Source organism: Adiantum capillus-veneris, chromosome 17, assembly GCF_014529385.1.
Source record: "Adiantum capillus-veneris isolate H3 chromosome 17, ASM1452938v2, whole genome shotgun sequence".
Taxonomy (NCBI): Eukaryota; Viridiplantae; Streptophyta; class Polypodiopsida; order Polypodiales; family Pteridaceae; genus Adiantum; species Adiantum capillus-veneris.
In genome coordinates this window covers 30,440,362-30,457,062 of record NC_140947.1, presented here as the reverse complement: position 1 = coordinate 30,457,062, position 16,701 = coordinate 30,440,362, and the positions used below count along the sequence as shown (strand labels likewise).

Genomic DNA, 16,701 nt, shown 5'->3' with positions numbered 1-16,701 from the left:
CACCACACTAAGGAGAGAATTCATGTCAAAGAGATAGAGGGACTAAAATTTGTTAAAAGTTTTTAATCAAAAGAAAAAAAACATAATAGAAATCTTTCTCTCTCTGATTAAACGGAAAATCAACGCTCTGGTCGGATAGAATTTTGAGACGCCTTCTTAATACGTTGATTATTCTCCACTGTGCACACTTCCCTTGTTATTATTATTAAATTATTAATTGATTGATTCTTGCTTGTTGGCACACTATTGAGAAACTACTGAAGAGAAAGAGAGTCGCGGCGGGGGAGCTGTGCAGGGCTTAGACAAAATGCTTCAAAGCAAGGCCTTCATGAAGAAAACCAAGAGAGGTCAGGTCGTCAAGGTTAGTTTAGCGCTGTCTCTTTTCTCAAGTTTGCCTACGATGGGTATCAGCGATCAGAAAAGTGCGAATTATGTTTCTGTGATATGCTAGCACTTAATTTACCTGCCTTTGTTTGAAAAACTGACTCAAGCTGTTAAAACTTCACTGATTAGCACTAATCTTCATTCCAAAGGATGGCAAGTTGGATTTTGGGTTTAAACAAGGATGGATGGGCCATGAATTTTGTGAGAACAAGAACATAATTTTTTGGTAAACTTATAAGAGTGATCCATATGTGGGGAACAAGAATCTGGTTGTCAGACTGCTTATGGTCCATTTGGGGTGTCATGGTGCCTGCACACAAGCCATGTAGGCTTCATGCATTGCAAGTCTAGCTCCTAGAAATCCATTCTCAAGACCAGGAGCAGGCGGCATGGTACATGGGAAGTAGTTTGGAGTTTGAAATAAGGTCAGGGGGACAACAAAAGTTAGAAACAGGAACAAAAACAAAGCATCAATTTTTTTGAAAATTTTTGAACTCTACACATGTCCAAATAAGTAGAAGGGTAACATTAAACAAGAGGGAGAAGGTTGTCATGCCCTCAGAATGCTTGTCTCATCAGGAGTAAATCCAACATCCGTGTGGGGTTGTCACTCTTGAATTAAGTCATCCTTATGCTTGTTAGCATGGTTGGATGATGCCGTGCCATCTCTCATGCAATGGAACAATCTGGTTTCTTTATGAGGCTCTTGCAAAGCATGGCCGAGTCAGCACTCCATTTGTCCTCAGGGTCTCTATATGGTTGCTCTTCTTGTTGTAATGCTCTAGAGTTGCTGAAATGATTGGAACTCATCGCTTGTCTAAGAAAACAGATACCTAATGGCTACAACTCTTGGCGCTTTTGGATCCATCATCTCTCTCTCTCTCTCTCTCTCTCTCTCTCTCTCTCTCACACACACACACACACACACACACACACACACACACACACACACACACACACACACACACACACACACACATTATAGGTCTTGAGTTCAACTCTCCTCGTCGGATAGATCTTTAAGGTCTCTTGTGACGTTAAAACCCTCTTCTTCTTGGGTGTGTGTGTGCGCGCGCGCGCTAATAAAAAGAGGAAAACGGTACAACCTGTCTATCACCCAAGTGTGGTAGATTGGTTATGCTATTTCCCTCTTGAGTAACAGGTCTTGAGTTTAACTCTCCTCGTCAGATAGATCTTTAAGGTCTCTTGGGATAGTTTCCTACGACGTTAAAACTCTCTTCTTCTTCTTCTTCTCCTTCTCTCTCTCTCTCTCTGCAAAAAAGTGGGGCTTGGTACCCTTTTGTATTACGTAATCAAAATTACAAGCCCGAAGGCAATACATCCGCTCGTAGGCATAAACACATAACAGATCTGATAGTGAAACCCCCCCTTGAGATATTCAATGATTACAAACCATAGGGGAAAAACTACTAGTGATGCAAAGTTACAAAAGATGGGTGATACAATAAACGTTAGGAGCAAGGGAGTGAGGGAAGAAAGTAGCAAAGAGTTGAAGCAGAATTTGCCACCCTGACGTCGAGAGGAGGCCTAAAACTCCACCAAAGAATCTCCGATAGCCAACTCCAGATCTCCAAGGCTTATACAACGGCGCATCCCAGTAGAAGAGACATCACCACTGCAAGAAGACTCTGCATCAAAAATCTAGGAGAGAGAGCCTCTAGCCATCCTGGCAATGTTCAATAGGCCTATGACATTCTTCAACCTGCAAGCAGATGCAATATATGGTGCAAATCTGAAGGTGAGGCTGGAACCGCCCAACACACCCACCAGACCAGTTCCAAACCTAAATCATCCATCATATAGGAGGAAAAACAAAAAAGAACAAGCAGTAAACATGCAGAACAAGCAAACATACACGCACACACACCTTAACCACAAGCAATCATGCAGAACGCGCTCACCCCAAGCACATGCAGATCCACAAGCACATGCATCACACACGAAAGAAATAAGGCGCATACAAGCAAGCAAGCTAAACATACAGCAAGCTTGAGAAACAAAGAAAAATACCTGTGTAAGAACAACAAACAATACGAAAGGAAAGAAACTGGTGCAGGCAGCACAAGTGACAAAAGAGGGGATCAAATATCTGGTGAAGGTGGCCAAGTAGAGCACTTGCGGTTCTCTCTCTCTCTCTCTCTCTCTCTCTCTCTCTCTCTCTCTCTCTCTTTGACAACAAGTTTGTCTCCCAAATATGCTTCAGATTGTGCTATTTTGGCAAAATCAACTGGAGAACTTTTGCATGAATAGAGTCAAGTAAGGACAACCTTTTAGTGGTGAATTTGCCATTTTCAGCTAGACAAGGGCAATGCGCTTTTGTCTCCTTGACCTGACAACGGAAGCCTTAACCCCAAAACCTATGTTAGCTGGAAAGCTTTTAACGGGTGGAGGTATTATCAACTGGTTTTCTGTTTTTGATGTTGTGCAATGAGAGCACAACAATTGCATGATCGCTACAATCATTATGCATACATGTGTGTATTGTATCTTTCTTTCTTCTCTCGTGTGTTTGGCTCTGTGCTGGGAATCGAGGACGATTGCCTTGATTTAGAGGGCAGTATGATGGGTTTTAGGGGAAGGGCTTTGTGAGAAGGTCAAAGAGGCATGTTGCCAGTGCTTTATCAACCAAGTGGTTAGTGCTTTTGTGAGGTAGATCGAGGCAACTTCCGTGCTTCTAGAATAATGGTCCTAAGTTAGCCTTGAGAGAGAGCATGAGTCCTCTTAGAATACAACTTGTTTTCCCTCTTTGTGCAAAGCAAATCTTTTCTAGTAGTAGATTTATGAATTGTCCAAATGGGGTACATCACCGCTATCCTAAGGGAAAAATGTACAAAGAGAGGAAACTCTTGAAAATGAGCGACTAAAGTATACAATGGCTACATCTCAATATGGAATGGAGGAAAATCCAAACAGGAGGTCTGTATGGCCACTGATGACTATGATCCAATGTGGAAAAGGTCTTGGCCACCACAAATTGATGAATGCTTGGCACCGTCTCTAAGCCCTATCTGAGCTACTCTGGATGTTGTCATACTAGCTCAAGCTGGGAGGCTTGCACCGCCACCAAGCTGCCCCTCGAAGACATGAAAACACCGAGCCCTCCATATGAATGAGAGGCCATGGCTGCTGATCAATTCCCATCTAAGGTCTTTCTACTTTGATGGTACAAATAGAGGTTCAAGATCACATTTCGAATACAAATTCAGCAATGGTAGAGAATTTTGTCAAAGGAGTTATCTCAGTCCTTAAAGAAAAGGAAGGGGTGGAAGGTCTAAAGAGAGGAGGACTACCCTTTGGATGGGACTAGGTAGACTTACCCCTTGAGCTTCAAGAGGATTACATTTTACCAAGAGACATCGTAAAAGAAAAGCAAACAAAAGGGATACCGTATGTAGATCTTGGAGACCTTCTCAATATTGAAGTCAGAGGGGGACAGGCTAGACTCTACTACATGGACATGATAGCAGTCATGAAGCAAACCAAAGGTCTCAAAGGGAGATAGATATGAATTTTAGACGAATTAACACTCAAAGACCGGCCAAGAGAATTAGCTCAAATTAGAGCAGTACGGAAACAAGGAGAATGGGTAGTGTATAACAAGGAATTGTCATAGATTTCCATACTCCATACCCCAAGAGGTACACACATACGTCGTCACGTGCATGTCTAACCTATGTGCATGTGGGCAAGCTGTAACTCCTATTTTTGGGGTTTAGGACAGCCTAGGAAGTGGTCTGGGCACCCTTATGAGTAGTTGCATACCCTCTAATTGCACATGAGCAAAACCAGTGTCTGCTAGGTGTAGGCACTGGGGAGTGTTCCCATACAATTGCATTAGTACCCACCATCCTAGGTATTTATGTGCATGTGAAGCACCTCTTATAAGTGAGTTTATTAGCTCCTTAATAAGGGACATTTTGAGAAATCATGAGATTTTTATTGGCATTGCCTGACCTAGCTTTAATCTCACTTCTCAAGCATAAGTCAATACCTCAGTACCGGCACCAAGTACCCGCAATACCTGAGCATCTCTGGCGTTTTTGCACCAGATCACGCCATCAGCATGAGTGTTTTTAATTTTGAGCCGTAACTCGCCGTACCGTCACAGATCCAGCCATTAGTACCAACGTTTTTAGGTTTCAGCGTCGTTCATTGCTCTATCTTAAGGGCCATTAAGCCATAAAGAACCGTAGTTTTTTTTTTCTTGTTTGAGATTGCACTTAACCCAAGACCACTTGGGTGTGTCGATCTCTCTAATCTGTGTTTTTGAAGAGTGACAGGTAATTTAGAAAAGAAGGGGTTGTCCAACCTCCCCTCGTTCCTCTTTTCCACTCTTTGAGAGCGGACCTTGCACATTGCGACAGGCCAATCGCCGTGAGGTGGGAAAAAGCAACCTTGGTGTGAGCGCAAGGCCGTCAAGGGGTGCACCCGCAGGAAGGAGTCGAGCTTGGGTAAGAGAAAAGCCTTCTTGAACTATCAATAAAGAACGGAAGGCTCTCCCTTCCATAAGTAAAAGGAACCTTGAGCACAGCTCGGAGCACTCATCTTGAGCAAAGTTCAACATTCATTCCGCTGCACCTTACATACAATTCAACATTCACTTCCGCCGCACCTTACATTGGTATCAGAGCTCTGTGTGTGTTGCACCTGACATTGGTATTAGAGCTCTGTGCGTGCTTCGGCCTCGTGAGCTCAAGGGAAGAACCTAAAGCAGAACCCTAGAAGAACCAAGAACCATCAAGAATCCAAGTTGAACCCAAGAACCCAAGTTAAACCCAAGAACCCAAGGAACCTCTCAAATTTTTTTCCTGAAGAATCTTTGAGTCGCGTGGACTTACCAGATCCCATCTTCATTGCCATGTCTTTGAAGGAAGATCGACATCGGATACACGAGAACCCAGATCTTGAGTACCAAGATCTCCTAGCCTTGTATGCGGATATGGAAGGAGTTGGAGAAGGGATCCCTAACCTCTTTTGCATTCGCATTCGCATGTAGCATGCATCCATTTCCCTCGTCATTGAACCTTTGGAAAGGACTCCGGAACAAAACCTCAATCCATCAGCACCGGTAATGTTTTCACCACAGTCAGTGTTCGGGGAACAGCTCTTGCTATAGTAGGCAAAGTGAGCACTATCTGGAATAGAGCGCAGGCTGATATTCGGCAATCGTAGTAAGGCTAGATAGTGACCCTTACACGGTGTTTGCATCGCCGGCAGTACCCATAGCACCCGCAGTACCATCAGTCCCTGGTTTCGAAGGAATCTGCATTGGTTTGTGCATCCACAACATCATAAGCATTCATCAATCAGCATCAGAAGTACATATAGAAGTTCGGCAGCCGTGCCTCACTTTTAACAAGGGAGGATGTCACGTGCGCACTTCACTTGCGCCACGTGGACACGCTTCGGCCATAGTCTAGCATGAGTCTTAGCTTAGGATTGAGCCTGGCGCCTTTGTGAGCCTCTAGCAGGACGTGCATGCCTATGCTAGTCACACTTGCATACCCTCTCTTGCACAAGAACAATCATTTCATCATGCAGACATTCTATTGCGTGAACAACCTCTTATAAGTTATCTTATTAAAAGTGACTTTTGGAATTTTTTTTGTAAGTTTGTTGGAAAAGTAGGTGGGGCAAATTGCTAAAGATCTATAAAAGAAACCCATTAGGCACTTAGAGTAGATGCATATCCTCTGGTTGCACACATCATGATTATCATATTATCATCAGAACCCATCAGGAGTATTTGTACAGTGCACAGACCTATTTTCCCTATTTTAGCCATTTTCACTTATTATAAATAAATGACTTTGTTGGGAAACTGGGTAGGGCAATTTGACTCAGGCAATATATAAGAAAAGCTAGCGCTAGCATTTTCTGGCAGAAGAGGCAGCAGACCACAGTGGAAGTGCACCTTCTCAGCCAGATCAACAAGAAGACCTAGCGTTTTCAAGCTACCAAGACAAGCCAACGTTTTTGCTGCAGACATCAGACCAGCACTACCGTTTTTGGATCAGCAGGACAGCCTAGCGTTTTTGCAGATTCCCCGTGACAAGACAAACAGTAGCATCAGGGTTTTGCATTTTCAGGGCATAGACTCCGTACCGCAAGTCCCAAACCTCGTAGATCTCACCTTTCCGCAGCAGATCCTCGCCGCACGGTCAGATCAGCCAGTGTTTGCAGATTTAGCCGGGAAAACGCAGATTTCAGCATCTGCGTTTTCAGCACGCCGTCTTCGCATCATCGTCATCGCAGTCGTCACCGACATAGAGTCAGAATTCAGTAGATACAAGATTTGCAGATTTCAACCCTTAGCGTTTTCAGATTTCAGCCCGTCTCGTCGTCGTCCTCATCGTCGGCAAGTCCATTGCATTGTAGAGATTTGTGCAATCAATAGTAGACCGCTCTCGCCATAGAGAGTGGAGCCTTCGGAGGAGGGTTTGACAACATTCTGGTGTCGTATTCTTCTCTCTCTATCTCTCAGTCTCAGCACCTTCATTCATAGTGTTCACCACTTTGTTTGTGTCCATTGCACTCTCTCACTAAAGAAACGGAAAGCTCTCCCTTCCGTAAGTAAAAGTGTCACGTGCATATCTACCCTATGTGCATGTGGACAAGCTACTTCATGACAAGGGTTCAGTCAGTTTAGCTGGCACCTTTGTGAGTCTAGCCTAGGAAGTGTTCTGGCACCTTTATGAGTCTGTTCGCAGGCCGTGCATGTCCAGACACTTAGAGTAGATGCATGTCCTCTAGTTGCACACAGCATGATCATCAGATTTCCATCAGAACTCATCAGGAGCATTTTTACAGTGCATAGACCTATTTTCCCTATTTTAGCCAATTTTCACTTATTATTTTTAAGTGACTTTTGTTGAAAAACTGGGTAGGGCAAAATGAGTAAGGATCTATATAAGAAAACCTAGCGTTAGCACACCTGGCAGAAGAGGCAGTAGGGACATGACATCCAGCAGTGCACCTTCTCAGCAAGGACCCCCCCCCCCCGAGCGACAAAACCTAGCAGTTTCAGCCAAGACAAAGCCAAGCGTTTTCAACATTGCAGATCAGCCAGCGTTTTTGCACTTGCAGATTCCCTGGAGACAGCAGGGCAGATTCAGCCCTAGCGTGTTGCAGATTCTCCGTGACGGCTTCAGCATATGCATTAGTGTTTTCAGTCTTCAACACATAGACCCACAGTAGAAGTCTTAAACTTTGCAGATCTCACCTTCCTGCAGCAGTTCCTCGCCGCACGGTCAGATCCATCGAAGTTTGCAGATTCAAGCCGGAAAACGCAGATATCAGCATCTGCGTTTTCATCATCGCCGTCGTCGTATCGTCATCATCGCCGTGGTCATCGAGTCAGAATTCAGCAGATAAAGATTTGCAGATTTCAGCCATTAGCGTTTAGATTTCAGCTCGTCTCGTCATTGTCGTCGACATCGTCGGCAAGTCCATTGCATTATAGAGATTTGTGCAATCAATAGTAGACCGCTCTCGCCATAGAGGGTGGGGCTTTCGGAGGAGGGTTTGACAACATTCTGGTGTCGTATTCTTCTCTCTCTATCTCTCAGTCTCAGTACCTTCATTCACAGTGTTCACCACTTTGTTTGTGTCCATTGCACTCTCTCACTAAAGGAACGGAAGGCTCTCCTTTCCATAAGTAAAAGGAACCTTGAGCATAGTTCGGAGCACTCATCTTGAGCAATGGTCAACATTCACATCTGCTGCATCTTACATTGGTATCAGAGCTTTGGCAGTGTAAGGTGCAGCGGAATGAATGTTTGAACTTTGCTCAAGATGAGTGCTCCGAACTGTGCTCAAGGTTCCTTTTGTTCTTATAGAAGGGAGAGCCTTCCGTTCTTAATGAGAGAGTGCAATGGACACAAACAAAGTGAATGGACACTGTGCGTGAAAGTGTATGAGACTGAGAGATAGAGAGAGAAGAGAATACGACACCAGAATGTTGTCAAACCCTCCTCCGAAGGCCCCACTCTCTATGGTGAGAGGAGTCTACTTATGATTGCACAAATCTCTACAATGTTTTGGACTTGCCGACGACGATGAGGACGACGACGAGATGGGCTGAAATCTGCAAATCTTGTATCTGCTGAATTCTGACTCTATGTCGGTGACGATGTCGACGGCGACGCGCTGAAAATGCAGATGCTGAAATCTGCGTTTTTCGGGCTGAAACTGTAAAATTTCGCTGATTTCATCGTGCGGCGAGGATCTGCTGCGGGAAGGTGAAATCTGTGAGGTTCGGGACTTGTTCTGCGATGTCTAAGTGCTGAAAACTGAAAACGCTGGTGCTTGTGTTGGTTCCGTCGCGGTAGATTTGCAAAACGCTGAAATGCTTGGCTGTAAGGTGCAGCGGAATGAATGTTGTATTTTCTCAAGATTAGTGATCTTTATTGCTCAAGGTTCCTTTTAGTTCTTAGGGAAGGAGAGAGCTTTCCGTCTTATGGAGAATGCTATGATCACGAACAAAGTGAGTAGATATTGTGCGTGCAAGTGAATGAGACTGAGAGAGGGAGGGAGAAGAGATACGATACCCGAGAGGTTGTAAAACCCTCCTCTGAAGGCCCCACTCTCGTCGGCGAGAGTGGTCTACTTTGATTGCACAAAGGTGTACAATGCGTATGCAATGGACTGATGCAATAGGACTATGCCGATGACGACGACTTAGGCTGAAATCTGTGATCTTCTATGGCTGAATTCGGGATTGTCTTGGTGGCTGAAAATGACTGTTTTCTTGCTGTACTTATGGCTGAAATTCTCTGCTCTTGTCGAAGGTTCGGTGTTGAATAAAAGCGCTGAGATGAGACACCTTATGGCTGTGTTTTTATGGGCTGTTGTCGCAGGTTAAAAACGCTGCAAGGGCTGAGTTGTCCATGCTGAGGGAAACGCCACAAAAACGCTGAGGGGCTGATTGTCTAGCGATCCCAAAACGCAAATGCTGGGGCTGCTACTGATGGTCAAAAACGCTAAGCTGATCTGAATCTGCAACTCAAAAACGCTGATGGGCTGATGTGAGAAAACGCTAGCAATGCCGGACATCTGATGGCGATCATGAGAGTCTGCTGTCGCTAGGATGCTGAGGGGTGATGGCGATGGCCTGCTGTGGAAGGAAACGCCAAGGTTTGGAAATTGACCGCGATGATGGAGGTCCGAAAACGCTGGGGGTGCTGGGGGGGTACTGCTGAGAAGTTGCCTGTTGAGCGGGAAGCTCCTGCTGCCTCTTCTGCCAGAAAGTGCTAACTTGGGTTTGCTTATATATTAACTTAGCAAAATTGCCCTACCTACTTTTGTTGGAAAGTCACTTAAAAATAATAAGTGAAAATAACCAAAAATAGGAAAATAGGCTAAATGCGCTGGAAAATTCCCCTAACTGATGCTAATGGATTCTGATGGGAATTCCGATGATCATGCTGTGTGCAATTGGAGGATATGCATCTACGCTAAGTGACTGGGCATGCACGGTCTACGAATAGACTCACAAAAGTGCCAGATCACTGCTAATCTAAACTGACTGAACCTTGCTGTGGTATAGCTTGTCCACGGACACATAGGGTTGGGATGTGTCATGTGACATTGGCAGATGCAAAAACGCTAGGGTTGAAAATGATCCTACTGCGGTGAATCTGGTAACGCTGGGGCTTCTGCTTCTTGCTATCGCCAAGAATCTGCAAGATCCAAAAACGTTGGCTGACCTGGTCCAAAACGCTAGGTTTATGCTGTGGAGCAAAAACGCTAGGCCTCTTGGGGGTTCTGCTGAGAAGTTGCCTGCTGAGCATGTGCTCCTGTTGCCTCTTCTGCCAAAAAAGTGCTAACTCTGGTTTGCTTATATATTAACTTAGCAAAATTTCCCTACCTACTTTCCAATAAAAGTCACTTAAAAATAATAAGTGAAACATGTCAAAAATAGGTAAAATAGGCTAAATGCACTGGGAAATTCCCCTGAGGGATTCTGATAGCTGATGGGAAGGCTTATGATCATGCTGTGTGCAACCAGAGGATATGCATTTACACTAAGTGACTGGGCATGCAGGGTCTGCGAACAGACTCACAAAAGTGCCAGATCACTTCTAATCTAGACTGACTCGACTGACAGAACCCTTGTTATGCTGTAGCTTGTCCACGGGCACATAGGGTTGGATGTGTCACTTGACATCCCCTCCTTTTCAAAGTGAGGTGCTGGTACCGAACTGTATGGCGTCAAGGGAGATCGCCAATAGCATCCGGAATCCTGGAAGGGACTCTTCGCCGGCCCACTTTGTTGTGTGGGTGGTACGGTACTTGAACTTCATAAAGGTCTGCAACGCTTGCTTCTTTGGGTCGCGCCGAAAGCGACACGAAGTCTTCTGTGGCTCCTTCGATGCTTCAACTTCGTCTAGAGTCATGCTTCTTTCTTCTTTAAGAATCTCCATGGCTGAAAATTCCTGAAACCACTTCCAACACAAAAACATGAACATACTTATTCCATGTAAGGTCTTGTTTTCCTAAAAGACTGTGCATGCAATGTAAATGAACAAATAGACGGAGTGCCAAACCATTTACCACACACACGCAAACAATGAGATCGAATCTTTCTCTTTTGATCTAAATCAATCAACTGTGGCAATTCACAATTGAAATGCCCATGCTTGGTGCTCATACTTTCATGTGCTCTTGCTATGAATGTGTCATGCCAAGAAAGAGACATGGAATGTGACTTCCTTGAATGCATACTTTTTAGCTTTTTATGGACAATCCGCATACATCCGTGCTCATTCATGAGTGAAACGTGCTCAACGTACAATATGTCATGCCTAGGAAAAAGGATCACATAAAGACACTGACTAAAATACAGGAAACGATTACGAATGAAACACTCGAACAATGCGTGCGTATCAATCATGCGAATACATAATACTTCCTGTGAGGGTTCTTTGGACCGATGCTCGAGAGCCAAGATCGATCCTTCATGATTGATCGAATCTGCAACGAGGTTAGCTTCGCTAGAAAAAGCATCAACTAACACATCATCCTTCTTGTGAACAATCATATCCTTTTCATGCAACTCATCATGCTTGTGAGAAATCACATCTTGATCATGCAAATCATAATGCTCATCATTATCATCCAAATCATTATGCTTATCATTGGCATTCAAATCATCATGCTCATCATTATCATTCAATTCATCATGCTTCTCATTATCATGCAAATCTTGTTTGTCATGCTTGGGAGAAGAAGACAAGACTGAGAAAGTCTCCTTTTTCTGAATCTCTTGCATTTGTGCCTGCACTTGAGAAAAGAGTCGCAACATCTCTTGCATTCTTGCTTTGTTCTCGCAATCAAATCTTGCTTGACTTTCTTTTTCTTCCAAGTCGTACTGACGCTCTATGGCTTCCATTCTTGCATCGTATTCACGATCTATGGCTGCCCATCTTTCTTCGTAGTCACGATCTATGGCTGCCCTTCTTTCTTCGTAGTCTAACTTCTTGTCCATAAACAACTGCGGCAACTCCTTCATAGGAGTTAGTGCAATCCTTGTCGTAGATGGGGAAGGGGGAGGGTCGGAAAAACCTCCTGGTGGGGAAAATTCTTCTTCGCCTCTCTCATGCTCATCACCTCCAAGCAAAGTATTCATTCCGCTTCGAGTGATGACCATCCACTGAAGTCGTGGGTTCTTGTGGTCTTGGGTTCTTAAGTTCGCGAGGAACTTGGCTTCTTGGGGTTCTTGGGTTCTTAAGTTCACGAGGAACTTGGGTTCTTGAGGTTCTTGGGTTGTTAAGTTCATGAGGAACTTGGGTTCTTGAGGGTCTTGGGTTCTTGGGTTCTTGAGGGTCTTGAGGTCTTGAGGTTCTTGAGGGTCTTCTTTTGCTTGCAATCTGTGTTTGAGAAGGATCTTCTCTTCACCCGAGTTCTGCTCTTTTCCGCGGGCGCACCCCTTGGCGGCCTTGCGCTCACACCAAGGTTTCTTTTTCCCACCTTACGTCGATTGGCCGGCCGCTAAGTGCACGATCCGCTCTCAATGAGTGAAAAGAGCACAAGGGAAGGCTGGACAAGCCCTTCTTTCTTTGGTTTCCTGTCACTCTTCAAAAACACGATTAGGAATCAACACGCCCAAGCGAACTTGAGTTCGTGCGACCGCAACAAGCAAAAAAAATTCTTGTGATTCTTGTGGTTCTTTCCTTGAGTGATACAGAACCCTGGCAAAGCTCTGATACCAATGTTAGGTGCCGCGGAATGAATGTTTGAACTTTGCTCAAGATGAGTGCTCCGAATTGTGCTCAAGGTTCCTTTTGTTCTTATGGAAGGGAGAGCCTTCCGTTCTTAATGAGAGAGTGCAATGGACACAAAGAAAGTGAATGGACACTGTGCGTGAAGGTGTATGGGATTTAGAGATAGAGAGAGAAGAGAATACGACACCAGAATGTTATCAAACCCTCCTCCGAAGGCCCCACTCTCTATGGTGAGAGTAGTCTACCTATGATTGCACAAATCGATACAATGCTTTGGACTTGCCGACGACGACGAGACGGGCTGAAATCTGCAAATCTTGTATCTGCTGAATTTTGACTCTATGTCAGTGACGATGTCGATGGCGACGATGCAACGAGGACGCGCTGAAAACGCAGATGCTAACATCTGCGTTTTCCGGGCTGAAACTGTAAACTTCGTTGATTTCACCGTGCGGCGAGGATCTGTTGCGGGAAGGTGAGATCTGCGAGGTTCGGGACTTGTTCTGCGATGTCTAAGTGCTGAAAACTGAAAACGCTGGTGCTTGTGTTGGTTCCGTCGCGGTAGATCTGCAAAACGCTGAAATGCTTGGCAGATGCAAAAACGCTGGGGCTGAAAATGGTCCTGCTGCGGTGAATTTGCTAAAACTGGGGCTTCTGCTTCTTGCTATCGCCAGGAATCTGCAAGATCCAAAAACGCTGGCTGATCTGGTCCAAAACGCTAGGTTTATGTTGTGGAGCAAAAACGCTAGGCCTCTTGGGGGTTCTACTGAGAAGTTGCCTATCGAGCGTGTGCTCTTGCTGCCTCTTCTGCCAGAAAGTGTTAACTCTGGTTTGCTTATATATTACCTTAGCAAAATTACCCTACCTACTTTCCAACAAAAGTCACTTAAAAATAATAAGTGAAAAATGTCAAAAATAGGTAAAATAGGCTAAATACACTGGAAAAATCCCCTGAGGGATTCTGATAGATTCTGATGGGAATGCTTATGATCATGCTGTGTGCAACTAGAGGATATGCATTTACACTAAGTGACTGGGCATGCACGGTCTGCGAACAGACTCACAAAAGTGCCAGATCACTGCTAATCTAGACTGACTGGACTGACGGAACCCTTGTTATGCTGTAGCTTGTCCATGGACACATAGGGTTGGATGTGTCACGTGACAGGCAGTGTTCTGTATCACTCAAGGAAAGAACCACCACAATAATTTTTTTTGCTTGTTGCTATCGCACGTAATCCAAGTCCTCTTGGGCGTGGCGATTCCTAGTCGTGTTTTTGAAGAGTGACAGGAAACCCAAGAAAGAAGGGCTTGTCCAGCCTCCCCTTGTGCCTCTTTTCACTCATTGAGAGCGGACTGTGCACTTAGCGGCCGACCAATTGACGTGAGGGGGGAAAAAGCAACTTTGGTGTGAGCGCAAGGCCGCCAAGGGGTGCGCCCGCGGAAAAGAGTAGAGCTCGGGTAAGAGAAGATTCTTCTCTAACACAGATTGCAAGCGAAGAAGACCCTCAAGAGCCTCAAGACTCGAGAACCCAAGAACCCAAAACCCACAAGAACTCAAGTTCCTCGTGAACTTAAGTACCCAAGACTTTAATGTATTGTTATTACCCGAAGCGAAATGGATACTTCGCATGGAGGTGATGAGCATGGCAGTGGTGAAGAAGAATTTTTCCCACCAGGAGGTTTTTTTGACCCTCCCCCATCCCCATCTACGCCAAGGATTGCACTAAATCCTATGGAGGCTTTGGTCAAGTCGACGATGGACATAATGTTACACCAAGAAGCGCAACGCTTTACCTTGGAGCATGAACGCCAAGCAAGACGGGAATCCATGGAGCGTGAGCGCCAAGAACGACAGGAATCCATGGAGCGTGAGCGCCACGAAAGACGGTATCCTTGGATCGCGAGCGTGAACAAGCGCGCTTGGCGGCCGAGGAACGAAGAGAAACAAAAGCAGAAAGAAAGGCAGCTATTGAGCGTGAGCATGAGCAAGCGCGCTTGGCAATCGAAGAAAGAAAGGCAGCTATTGAGCATGAGCGTGAGCAAGCGCGCTTGGCGGCCGAAGAAAGAAAGGAGACGGCTGAAGAGAGACGAGCGGCCTTAGAGTCAGAGCGTGAGGCGCAGAGAGACCAACGCATGCAAGAGTTGGCCCGACAGGTTCTCACCTCGAAACCCGAGCCAGCCAAAGATGGTGGTTCAGCAAGTGGCGCAAGCCGAGATTCGGACTCCAACAACCCCGTCACCGAGAAGATCACGTTCAGTAAGTATGATCGAAAGATGGATGCTAGTGTTATTCATTCTTGGTTGCATCAATGTAATGCTTATTTTGTGACAACTAAGAAGACAGGGAATAGCAAGGTTTTGACAACAACTATGTACCTTGTCGGTGATGCCATTAATTGGTACCACGCATGGCAAGAGGCGCAGTTGACCGCACACCTAGAGGAAGTCGAGGAAGGCGTGCCCCTTTCCTTCAATTGGGCCGACTTCGAAGACAAGCTCAAGGCACGGTTTATGCCACCACAGTACCTAGCACGGTTGAAAGATGATTGGCGTGGTCTCAAGCAAAATGATATGCCAGTTATGTCTTTCTCTAATCGTGTTTTGCAGCTCGGTACCCATGTACGCAAATCGGATGATGAGCGCAAGGAGGCATTCCTTTATGGATTGGACGAGTATATCAAGTTTGATGTCGAGGTACTCGATCCAATCGATCTCAACAAGGTGGTAGCGATTGCTCTCGTGCAAGAGATGAAGGGAAAGCCTAAGGAGAACAAGACTTCGCAAAGTACCTCTCAGACTTCTCAGAACGGTAAGAACGTAAGAGTGGTAAGAATGGTAACTCTTCTAACCAATCTTCCTCTAGTCTCTCAGAAAAGAACTCACAAAATGAACCTAAGGGTAACGCTAACACAATTGCTACACCTAAGCTCACTCTAGATGAAAAGGCAGAAAAAGGAATTTTAGGAGGATAATCGTGTCGAAAGAACAAAGCATTTATTCTAACAAAGGTCGTTGTTTTCATTGTCACATCAAGGGTCACATAAAAAGAACATGTCCTAAGCTTGAATCTAATGAATCTAAAGAACCCACAGAACTCACTGCCTCTGTCAATGCAATAATTGAGAACACGAGTGTGACCCAAGTTTCTCATGATCCTCCCATTGATGAGTCTCTCATTAAGTGTTATGGTCATGTGAAGGATCAACGTTTTGTCATATTGTTTGACCAGGCAGTATGCATGATTTGATTAGTGTCTCTCTTGTCGAAAGAGCCCGCTTGGAGGTTAGCAAGACATCTCCTTTCGAGGTGTCAGGCTTCTCTCCCGGTATGGACTCTCTCATTATGCAAGAGTGCCTTGATGTGTTATTCACGGTTCAACAAGTGTCCCGCAGAAAATTTGATATCTCCTCTTTAAGGATGTGATATGCTTTTAGGCATTCAATGGTTTTGTGAGCATAACCCTCTTATTGATTGGGCAGCCAATACTTTCACTTTCAATGCCAAAAGTGACTCTCCCATTGTCATTCATGGGGAGGAAGTTGTTCATTCTTCATCTCTCATTTCTAATGTGCAGGCGAAGCTTGAAGAGAATCAGGAGAAGGAGACTCTCTTAGTCTTGTCTTCTCCAAAGCACGACACATGATTTGCATGATATAGATGTGATTATTCACAATGATGATGATTTGCATGATAAAGATGTGATTGTTCACCAGCATGATGGTTTAGTTGATACTTTGTCTAGTGAACCTCATTGCAGATTCGATCAATCACGAAGAACCGATCTTGGCTCTCGAGTGGAGGTCCCATGAACCTCCACAAGAAGTATTATGTGTACGAATGATTAGTCAGTACGCATTGTTCGAGTGTTTTATTTGTGATGCTTTCCTGTATTTTAGTCACCGTCCTTACGTGATCCCTTTTCATGGGCATGACATATTGTACGATGAGCACGATTCACTCATGAATGAGCACGGATGTATGCGGATTACTCATGAAAAGTTGACATGTTTGCATTCAAGGAATTCACATTCCATGTCTCTTCCTTGGCATGACACAGTATCCGAAAGAG

General features: G+C 44.9%; 1 protein-coding gene across 1 annotated transcript in view; it reads left to right on the top strand.

The window, feature by feature from the left end:
- The first annotated feature begins 205 nt into the window (after positions 1–205).
- The window catches only part of EMB2763 (ribonuclease II family protein), a 181,982-nt gene continuing 165,486 nt past the window's right edge, over positions 206–16,701 (top strand). Inside the window, exon 1 of the mRNA XM_086486415.1 lies at positions 206–361. Coding sequence (XP_086342541.1) covers positions 308–361 — 54 coding nt within the window. The 5' untranslated portion in view covers positions 206–307. The remainder of the gene's footprint in view (positions 362–16,701) is intronic.